At 43.5% G+C, this 11,684-nt stretch overlaps 1 protein-coding gene across 1 annotated transcript; it reads right to left on the bottom strand.

The window, feature by feature from the left end:
* LOC109200149 (olfactory receptor 13C5-like) lies at positions 1 to 948 on the bottom strand. The gene has a single exon (XM_019355620.1). It carries the CDS (start codon positions 946 to 948, stop codon positions 1 to 3), a length of 948 nt encoding a protein of 315 aa, XP_019211165.1.
* Between the last annotated feature and the right edge of the window lie 10,736 nt (positions 949 to 11,684).

The raw sequence follows: 11,684 nt of genomic DNA, 5'->3' as shown, positions 1-11,684 counted from the left end.
TTAGCATCCAATTTTAATACAAGTAATGAATTTGGCCTGAGAAAGCAACCCTTTTAGGTGTTTTGAAATTTCCTTCATTTTGAGCCCATATACAAATGGATTAAACAAAGGGTGATAGAGCACTATTTGTAATGTCATTATTATGCGTGCAGTTTTTGGAAAATCTAGTTCCACTCGAGCTATGCTTACATCATACACATAAAACAAACAGGCACTGATTAAAACTAACAGATGGGGTAAACAAGTCTCTGCGGCTTTCTTCCTAATTTCTTTACAACTTTGATAAGAAACAATAAATATTTTTGTGTATGTGAAAACTATGAAGAGCATAGGAAGTATTGCAAGATCTAGTAAAGTAACCACACCAAAGATGGTAATTAATCTTGATCTTTGACACTGAAGAGTGTAAACTGCATTATTACAAAATATTCCTTTTATTTTAAAGTCACACAGTTTAGCTTCCGTACTCGCTATTGCTAGGACAGCCATATGACAACCAGGTACAAGCCAAGCTATGATCAGGGAAATACTCACAGTGGTTTTTCTCATGATAATTTGATATTGTAGAGGTTTACATATAGCCACATATCTGTCATAGGCCATGGCAGCCAGAAGCAAGAACTCTGAACCACCTAGAGTGTAAAACATAAAAAACTGAAAGAGACAGGCTGAATATGTTGTGACTTGTTTTTCAGATAAAAAGCCAATCAGAAGTTTTGGGTAAACAGTTGTGCTGTAAAGAACAGAGTTAAGTAGCAAAGCAGCAATGAAAATGTACATAGGCTCATGGAGGTTTTTATGAATAAAGATTAAATACACAATAGTAGAATTAGTGTAGATTATTAGAATATATAGTGTAAACATAATAAAAAAGAAAATATATCTGTACTTGCTAATTTCTGTGTACCAGTCCAGAGTTAGAAAGGTAACATTTGATTCTTTATCCATTATTGTTTTCAAAGACAAAACATTTGTTCATAAAACTAACTGCATAACAAGTATTAATGGAAAACCAAAATCAAGGAAAAGAATTATACCAACATGCAACATGTTTTCGTGCCATTCGTAAAGAACTCAAAATATCTTGAAGAACATTCATTACCAAGATTCACACAGTTAGTCATACGAGTCTGTAGAAGGTTTTTATTATTGTGCTTCATCCTCAAGGGAGGGAGAGTTCTGAAACACCATTGTTCTGCCTTCTGTAATTGATGCTTTGGGAATCTACAGTTAATCCTTCCTTTCTGTTTAATGTGAACATTCAGGATGGCTCTCCTGAATGTAAAAAAATGAAAGTATAACATTAAAAGTAATACAAGACCAGATGTGTAAACAAAGAAAAGTAAAAAATAAAAATTAATACAGTCCGTAAGAACAATTCTGTCACACACAGTTTTAAGGTGCCAACATATCTTTTAACTGTCATGGTAAGTGGGTTGAAAAACTGCGATGGGAGATTCCTTGCAAAAAAGATGAGTTTATTTACAATGAAAAACCTAACGGCTTGTAAACACATAAATCTGACAAGGCAACAATGCGAATAGTTGACTCCTCCCAGTGGTATTTGTAGTGGCGTAATTCTGTACCGTGATACAGCAAAAAAAAATCCCAAAAGGCTCCTTCTCCTTGAACCTCTCCTTCATGCTCCCAATCCTGGGGAAAAATGCTAGCAGAGACAAAATAGCTAGCTTGTTATCAAACGTAGCTCAAAACGCACTTCTAGGAGAGACACTACCCTTGTGTACACAATGTTCCAGCGCTGGTCTTCGCCAGACCGTGCCATTAAATAGATCTGCCTCAACATGGTCGATGATTATCGGCAGCTGGTGAGATGATTACATCACAGGTGCGGCGGCTCCTACGTGGGAACCCTTTCTGGGTTAGCCGCCGCTTCATGTCTCGGCCACCATAAGTCCACGCCCCCATATAATGACAAAAACAACAGGAGAAGGCTGAACAGACACACAAACCAAAAGAAAACAAACTCAAACTAGCAGGTCTACAGGTCACGGCTGTCAGACCATGACATTAACTATAACATAAATGTTGTTCTCAAATCACCGATTAGGTGACTTCATAGCAGCATTCAGAGTGGAGATGTCCTGTTCCAAAATCTAGTTTTTTATGTCCTGTATCATTAGCCCAAGGACAGAAATTCTTATACAAAGTGCAAAACTGAGCAATGCAATGTGCAAATGAGCATATGACCAGAATGACATAACAGTGGGTTATTTGATTATGTTGATCAGTGTGACAGCCTGGGGGGAAGAAACTCTCTCTGTAGCATCTGGGTTTTGTAAACAACGCTCTGTAGCACCTGCCTGAAAACAGCAGTTTGAAGAGTTTATGTCCAGAATGTGATGGGTTTGCAGAAATGTTTTCTGCCCTTTTCCTAGGCCAGGACCTGAACATGTTCTGGATGAAAGGACTCCCTCAAGATTCAAATTTTTTTTCTGAGGTCAGACTTCCATTCATCAAGCTTCTTCCGCTTATACGGGGGTATCAGCCTAAACAGAGAAGTCCAGACCTTCCTCTACCCAGCTACCTCTTCCAGCTTGTCTGGGGGAAAACCAAGGCGTTCCCAGGACAGCTGAGAGACATAATCACTCCAGCGTGTCCTGGGTCTACCCCGGGGCCTCCTCCCAGTGGGACATGCCCGGAACACCTAACCCGGAAGTGCCTAGGAGGCATCCTTGTCAGATGCCCGAACCAAATGAACTGGCCCCTTTCGATGTGAAGGAGCAGCAGCTCTAATCTGAGCCCCTCCCAGAAGTCTGAACTTCTCACCCTGCCACTTCACACTCAGCTGTGAACTGTACCAATGTGAGCTGGAGGCCACCACCTGATGAAGCCAACAGAATCACATCGTCTGTGAAAAGCAGAGATGGGATTCTGACACCACCCAAGTGGCAGCCACTTGGCTATGCCTAGAAATACTGTCCATAAAAATTATGAACAGAATCTGTGACAAAGGGCAGCACTGACGGAGCCCATCACTCACCAGGAACCAGTCTGACTTATTGCCGGCTATGTAGATCAAGCTCTTGCAACGGTTGTATAGGAATCAAATGGCCAGTAACAATGGGCCAGACATCCCATACTCCCACAGGAGATCCCAAAGGAACACGGTCAAATGCCTTCTCCAAGTCCACAAAACACATGTAGACTGGTTGGGCAAACTTCCATTCACCCTCAAGTATCCTCGAGAAGATTAAGAGCTGGTCCAGTGTTCCGCGACCAGGACACTGGACCAGCATTGTTCCTCTAATATCCGAGGTTCGACTAACGGATGGACTCTCCTTTCCAGCACTCTGACATAAACTTTCACTGGGAGGCTGAGGAGTGTGATCCCCCTGTAATTAGAACACACCCTCCGGTCCCCCTTCTTAAAAATGGGGACCACCACCCCGGGCTCCACGGTGGAAATCGTGGAGATCTTGGGAGGCGTGTCAACCAGGACAGCCCTACAACATCCAGAGTCCGCCCTGAGTTCCTGGCCACATACAATCCAGGGGCTCTGCCACCAAGGAGTTGTTGAATTGCCTCGGTGAAGTCGCCCCGGAGATTGGTGGGCCATCCTCCTCGTTCCCAGAGTCTGCTTCCTCCACAGAAGATGTGCCAGTTGGATTAAGGAGGTCCTTAAAGTATTCCTTCCACCGCCTGACAATTTTCTCAGTCGAAGTCAGCAACACTCCACCCGCACTATACACAATGCAGGAAGAACACCGCTTTCCCCTCCTGAGTTGCCTCCAGAATCTCTTTGAGGTAGTCTGAAAGTCTTTTTCCATGGGCTCTCTGAACTCCTCACACACCTGAGTTTTTGCTTCAGCTACTGCCCGTGCCACGTTCCACTTGGCCTGTAGGTACCTATCAGCTGCCTCTATAGTCCTACAGGCTAACCAAGCCCAATAGGACTCCTTTTTCAGCCTGATGGCTCCCTTCACCTCTGGTGTCCACCATTTGGTATGGGGGTTACCATCACGACAGACACCAACCATCGCAAACCAGCTTGACCAAAAAAAAAAACATTTGGTCAAACTTCCAAATGTTTTTTTTTTGTTCCCGTGCACAAAGAGAGTGTGGGTTTTGATTTCTCTTCAAGTTTTATGGCAATAGTTACTTTCACCATACTTTGAAATTGTTATTGAAAGTTTGACTATTTATGATGGGTGTCTGATTGAAATTCTAAACTCTAACACTCACTCTAGGTTCTGTTGTCCTACACTATGTCAATGATTTCCTTCTGACTAAACCTAATTAATAGGGATGTGAATCTGCTGAAGCATCTGGCTGCTGAAGGTCATAAGGCCAGCCTTCCAGAGCTGCAGGTTGTTTAGGAGGAGGTTCCATTCCTGGGCTATCAGATTTCAGCTAATGGTAAAAATCTATCTCCCAAATACCTGGAAGCCCTACAGCGGATATCAAAACCACTCACTAAGGACCAAGTTATTATTATTCATTATTCATTGTTGGGGGATGTGCTCTTATTCGGTCTTTAAGTCTGACGTCATTAGCCGTGTCTGGGTCCAAACTCCGCTGCAGGTCCCTAAGTCAAATGATCACTCACTGCGCATCACTGCAAATGTATAGACATAGTACATCGTTACACATTTGTACAGTCTCACAGTAAGCTCACACACCTCACGTGACAGCAAAATTAAAGGCACATTATGTTTTTCTCAGGATTCTTAAACCTGAACAAACGTTCATTCACATAAAAGTTGTCTTGCAGGCCCCACTCACTGTGGGCTTGACTGACTCTACCAGACTTCTCCCCCAAGCTAGATCCTTTGGCTCCAGGTTCTTTTATTTAATGCACTAAATTTCCACAATGATCTTCTGAGAAGCAATCATTAGTGTAGTTACCCGCTGTCAGCTACGTAGAAAAGGATCCTGGTGTTACTTGTCTCTCAGAAACAGTTCATAACTTCCCTTTAACTCATTCATGTCACCTAAAAGGTAAACCTGTTTCTCCATCACCTGTTCAGCTCTGATGATTCAGTAGGAACATCTCCTGGTTTCACCTCCATGTTTCCCTCTCACCAGATATCCAAACCGATATCATGACCAGCAGCATTTACGGCTGTGGCTCCAGCAAATATCAACTGATACTAGAAATTAATCCATCCATCCATCCATTCGCTTCCGCTTATCCTTTTTCAGGGTCGCGGGGGGCGCTGGAGCCTATCCCAGCTGTCATAGGGCAAGAGGCGGGGTACGCCCTGGACAGGTCGCCAGTCTGTCGCAGGGCCAACACACAGGGACAGATAACCATTCACGCTCACATTCACTCACACATTCACACCTAGTGACAATTTGGATTATCCAATTAACCTATCCCCACAAGCTCCATGTCTTTAGACGGTGGGAGGAAGCCGGAGTACCCGGAGGGAACCCACGCAAACACGGGGAGAACATGCAAACTCCACACAGAAAGTCCCCGGCCTGATGGTGGAATTGAACTCAGGACCTTCTTGCTGTGCGGCAAATATCAACTGATACTAGAAATTAATATTAAATAAATTCTAACAACAGCTTACCAAGCTTAAACGTGCTGCTGTTGTTTACCCGCTAGTTTCCTGTTTCTGGCCCAAAGAGGAAACTTGCGGATAAACAACAACAACAAGAGAAAAGCCGATCAGCTGATCATTGATCAGTTTCATGTTTGAAGCAGCAACAGGAGAGGGACAGGTAGAGAATGATAGAAGAAGACACAGCTGTGCTGCGTAAAGACATTTTTTTAATTCTAGCGGAAGTACGGGACAAATCATGTTCCTTTTCACCTCAATAAGGAACTCCTTGGCTGTAATTGGAAAAATCACCATCGGCGGCCGATGGCCAGTCCATCTGAAGCTCCATATATCAGTTGTAAAGCTTAACGTGGAAATACTTTACAAACATTCAGAGATGAACCTACACACTTGCTTTACTTCACCGGGATAGCTTTTTCTGAGATGAAATGCCAGTTTGGCAGCACATAGTGGGGCTCCAAATGCTTTCAGTGTAAAGTAACTCCAGACTGCCGACAGGTCTCGCACGCCACAGCCACTCTATCATGTGACGCATACTGCTCCGACGTGCTAAGGTCATGAGCTGGGTTACACCATGTCACAAGTTTTGTGAGGTGCTTTTGTGATACTTAATGGATCGGATCACATTTTTTATTTCTCTCTGATATCCGATCTAGTAATTTAGGTCAGTGTCGGAACAATACATAATATCGCATCTCTAATGCAACTGCATCTCTAATAAGCACCCGGTGTTTTGTGTAAATAAAGAACTGAATGGCGATTCTCAGTCTGCACATGAGCCCGTCCTGTCCTCGTGACAGAATATTCCAGCCACACCATGGACTCAGCAGACTCTGCATCCTCCGCTTCAGTTTCTGTCACTCTGGAGGAGCTGCTGCAACAGCATGAACAAATGCTAGTTCGACTCAGTGAAGAGGTTGTGGCCTTGGCTCAGGCTCTCGCTCAGTGGACCCCGCCCGAGGAAAACCCATCCTCCAACCCATCTCCTCAGGTAATATCAACTCCCACTGAAAGTATACCCACATCATCTCTTTCACCTGTGTCGACAAATTCCTCCCCTATGCCAGAGATGTTCTCAGGGGAGCTTGGGAAATGTGCTTGGTTTTTGATGCAATGTTTTGGCAGTTACCTCAGGTGTTTTGTAGTGACAGAGTTAAGACTGCTTATTTCATTCAGTTGTTACGGGACCGCGTATTGACTTGGGCTCAGGCTCAACTGCAAGCAAGCCACAAAATAACTTATGCTGACTTTTTGTCTAAGTTCATGGCGGTGTTTAACAAGGGACTCAGTGCTGAAGATGCCGGGCACCGCTTACTTAACCTCAAACAAGGTAAGTGCAGCATGGCTAATTTTTCTAGCAATTTTTGGACCCTGGCAGCACAGGCAAAGTGGGAACCAGAGGTATTGAGAACCACGTTATTGAACAACATAAATAATGAGTTAAAAGATGAATTAATGATGCGTGAGCTCCCTTCTTCCCTAAAGGCTATCATGACGCTGTGTGTTAGATTTGTATTGTTTATTGTCATTTATGCTTAGAAATATTTACTCATATATGCTTAGAAGTATATAATCATTTGTAGATTGAAAGAATGTCTCATCCTAGGAGGTCTGTAACAACTCTGTGTAGCATGAAGAGGGGAGTGCGTTCACTCCTCTTCAGAGTGTTCTGGCATAGATCACACACCTCCTAGGAGAGGTCGTATCTTCTCTTGCTGATATATGGTATAGCAAACACACGTATATCTGTTTGAGTGTAAGAGCCTTTTGTTTAGATGGACTAGACTCCTGGCACCAGCTTTGGGGAGTTTTCACAGGTTCACATTCTCACACACACACACACACACACACACACACACACACTTACACAACGCACAGGCAAGGTACTCTTTGTGTGTATGGATACGTCATATGTTAATGAACCTATGCATATTCATGTAACCTCAATAAAAGAGCAGTGTTACAGGAGAGCGAACGAGAGCAACTGGGGTCAAGCGAAGGAGCAGCGTTTGTTCAGTTCTCTCCCGTTCACATGAAACATAAAGAACTTTGCCTACTTCTTGTCCTGCTTGCTGTGTAATTACATTGTCTTCCACGTTCCAGCGAATAGGTTCAAGCTACAAACCTATCACTGTGCATTTAGGTGGATGATCGACCGCAGGCGCACTGGAGCACACAGAAATACTCTTCGCCATAGCCGCTGATGGCACCCGACACTCCCCTTGAATCGACCTATCTGGCAGAAACTCTCTGCCCCACCTCATGTTGCCCATCAAACGTACTGTTCCATACTCCATTCACTGTCTGCACTAGTTGATTCAGGGGATGAGCAAAATTTCATCGACTCCTCGCTAGCCGCTAAATTAAATATTGTTGCCAAGGTGTTGCCCAATCCGCTCTGCGTTTCTGCCTTGTCTTGTCAACGCCTGCCTGACATCACACATGGTACTGAACCACTATCACTCACAAAAAGTAATATCACACTATCAATCGCCAAAAGGATAAGCTTCTTTGTGTTTAAGGCACCGTTCGCTCCGTTCGTGTTAGGTTATCCGTGGTTAGTGAAACACAATCCTCAGATTGCATGGAACAAAGAGCGGGTGATGGGGTGGAGTGTCACATAAACTGTCTCAGGGCTACCACCCTCCCGGTCACCCCGCTCTCCCCTGGTGAACCCCCTGAGGCTCTGGATTTGTCCGCTGTTCCCCGTGTTTATCACAACCTGGGGGCAGTTTTTAGCAAGGATGGGGCACGCTCGCTCCTGCCTCATAGGCCCTATGGCTGTGCAATAGATCTCCTCCCTGGGACTCCGCTTCTATCTGGTGGCCTGTATAGTCTTACTCAACAATAGAGAGGGGCCATGGAGAAATGCATCAGTGGCTCTTTGGCTGCAGGCATTATTCAACCATCTCCTTCTCCAGTAGGCGCAGGATTTTTCTTTGTCGAGAAGAAAGATAAAACTCTTCGGTCGAGCATTGACTACCGTGGGCTCAATAAGTAAAGAAGTAAGTAAAGAAGTAAAGAAGCTAAAAAGACTTAAAGATATACAGTGTGAGACATTGGAACAATTTTAAAACGTGAGACTACAAAGTCTTGACTTCCAGTTTTGACTTCTTCATCTCCTATAGCAGCGCTTATGTGACAATATTGTCTGATTGGCGGCCTGAGTGGTGACACCTATTGTTCAGGAGAATACTGCACAAGCTCACTGCACTGAAGCGGGTTTCTGTCCAGGTGAGCGGGAAAGCAGGACCCATGCTCCGGTGACACCCTTCTCTCTAAAACCTGGTTAAATGACAGAACAGGAAGGTCAGTGGCGTACTCACAAAACGTGAGGAAACAAAGTAACCGCTTAGAGCCCAGGCTTCAGTAACTTGACAACTCAACAATCGACTGAAGCTCAGCCATCCAGTAAAGTAGTGCCGCTGCCACAGTAGTGTCCGCTGATGAAGATGATCAGCGGCAGCTGGTGAGACCGGATAGGCGACAGGTGTGGCAGTGGGTATTCTGCGCTCTTCTGTTATGCTACAATAGGCCTAGACTGCTGGGGGCTACACATGATGCAGTTTCTTCCTCACTGACCTCTATTCAATCTCTATTTTACTACGCTGTTTTTAATCATTAGTTGTGATTCATCTTTGGCTCTCCTCCACAGTGTCTCTAATGTCCTGTGTCCCTCCCCTGAACCCCAACCAGTTGCTAGCAGATGTTTCTTCCTGTTAAAACAGGGGTTTACTAAATGTTGAGGCATGTATTACTGCACGTTACAATATAAAACACTTTGAGGTAACTGGTGGCCAGTGTTGGGACTAACGCATTATTAAGTAACGCGTTACAGTAACTACGTTATTATTGTGGTAACGAGCACGGTAACTAGTTATTATGCCAAAACCAGGAACGCGTTACTCGTTACTGGGATTTAGATAGGCTCGTTACTCGTTACTTTGTGTGGTGGATATCGCGGAGCTTCCACAGATTCAGTAACATTAGCAAGTGATGGAGGCCAGCAGGTGGATGAAGGAAAAGGGAGGCAAGAGGAGAGACCCGAAGCGGCCGCCGGTCCGCATGTCAGGTGAACTGAACTTCAGGTAAGAAGTTATGACCTGCAGTCTATCGGAGTCAGATATAAACCAAGTTTAGGTGGAGTTTATTTTCGGTATGCTGACATTTTCGTACTGCGTGCTAGCTAGCATGACGGAGTTTCTATACAGCTGGGTGGGTGCTATGTTACTGATGTTGAACTTTATTTTGTTCATATGGTTAATTATTAGAGTTGCCAACCGTCCCCTAAAAAACAGAATCGTCTCGTATTCAGAGAAAATATTACGCGTTTCGTACTGAGGTGAAAAGGAACACAGTTTGTCCCGGACTTCAGCTACAATGAAAAAGACACAAAGCTGAAGCTGCACAGCTGCCTCTTCTTCTCTCATTCTCTCCTGTTTCTACTTCAATCGTGAAACTGATCAATGATCAGCTGATCAGCTTTTCTCTCTTGTTTATTTATTGCCCACTTTGCGCCAGAAAGAGGAAACCAGCGGATGTCGCGTTAAACAACAGCAGCACGTTTAAGCTTGATCAGCTGTTGTTAGAATTTATTTAATATTAATTTCTAGTATCAGCTGATGTTTGCTGGAGCCACAGCTGTAAAGCTGCTGGTCATGATATCGGTTTGGTTATCTGGTGAGAGGGAAACATGAAGATGAAACCAGGAGATGTCCTTACTGAATCATCAGAGCTGAACAGGTGATGGAGAAACAGGTTTACCTTTTAGGTGACATGAATGAGTTGAAGGGAAGTTATGAACTGTTTCTGAGAGACAAATAACACCAGGATCCTTTTCTATGTAGCTGACAGCTGGTAACTGTGCAGGGGCGGGTCTAGCAAAGTGTTGCCAGGGGGGCAGGTAGGGCATTAACAGGGAAAGGGGGGACAAGGAAATACTTTTCTTTATTATTCTCATTTAAAATGTCTCGCTTTAAAAAAAAATAATTATCTGAGTCTTACAACAAACAATTGATAGATTGATACATATATACCATCAGAACAGTGTACATCACTGTCACAACAGTGTTTATTTTCATTCAAAGGCTTTATGATTTTTCCTATAATGGCGGGCCGGTCTCTAGTCAAAATGCCCGGGACGATTGTTTTGTCCCAGTCCAGCTCTGTATGCAGCTCATCTGCAGTCTGGTGTTACCTACATCTTCCTATTCAGAAGGCAGAATTTCCAAGTTCTGAGTACAATCAAAAGCACCACGACTGCAGTTTTTGTGTTGGATGTAAAAAGCAGGCTAGAATCATGGCGGCGGTCAACGACGGTCCAGGCGTGGAATTTCTCTCGTGGAAATGTGCACATTATTTTTTCCTTTCTATTGGTAGGTGGCACAGTGCACTTGTGGCAAGTAAGCAAGATAGAAGACTGGCAATCTTGCTGGGTATCCAGTTACAGAAGCAACACATTAACAAGAGAATTCTGAGTAAAACCAAAGTTACTTTCCCTAGTAACTAGTTACTTTGAAAGTAACGAGTAACTTGAAGTAACTGAGTTACTTTTTTAGAGAAGTAACTAGTAATGTAACTAAGTTACTAATTTAAAGTAACTTACCCAACACTGCTGGTGGCTGTGTTTTGTCACTATATAAAAAAAAAGGAATTGAATTGAAGAACAAACTTTAGAAACATAGAACATAGAACTTTTTACCTAAGTGTTTCTTTAACATGTAAATATGCCAATAAATTACTGGAATGAATGATACATGTTTTTTCAGAAATCTGTGTGTGGATTTCTGTTGTATAGATGCAGGAAGAATATTACTTTACATTTACGTTTTTTGTCATTGTGTCGTGTTTGGACTGTTGCCTGACACTTAAAATGGAAACAGCTTTATTGTGAAATCAGCATCACCGGACTGCTGTTGATATTAGCACAAACAACAGAAAGAGAGCCACGTACCTGCTTACACCAAATATAATATAATGGCTCTACCGAGTGTCCCGTTATTCCTAAAACTCAGATTTTTCTCAGATAGAGTGATTGGAACAGATACTTCTTTGTCACAAAAAACATTCATGAAGCTTGGTTCTTTTATGACTTTAGTATGGGTTAACAGAAAAAACTGATCACATCTCCCTTCCTCTCCAACTTCTGCTCCA

Source organism: Oreochromis niloticus, linkage group LG16 (assembly GCF_001858045.2).
Source record: "Oreochromis niloticus isolate F11D_XX linkage group LG16, O_niloticus_UMD_NMBU, whole genome shotgun sequence".
NCBI lineage: Eukaryota > Metazoa > Chordata > Actinopteri > Cichliformes > Cichlidae > Oreochromis > Oreochromis niloticus.
Note: the sequence above shows the minus strand (reverse complement) of the source record. Positions and strands in the feature narration are given on the sequence as shown.

What these genes read in the sequence shown, in the direction of transcription:
- LOC109200149 (XM_019355620.1), bottom strand. Translation starts at nt 948, where the DNA reads ATGGATAAAGAATCAAATGTTACCTTTCTAACTCTGGACTGGTACACA.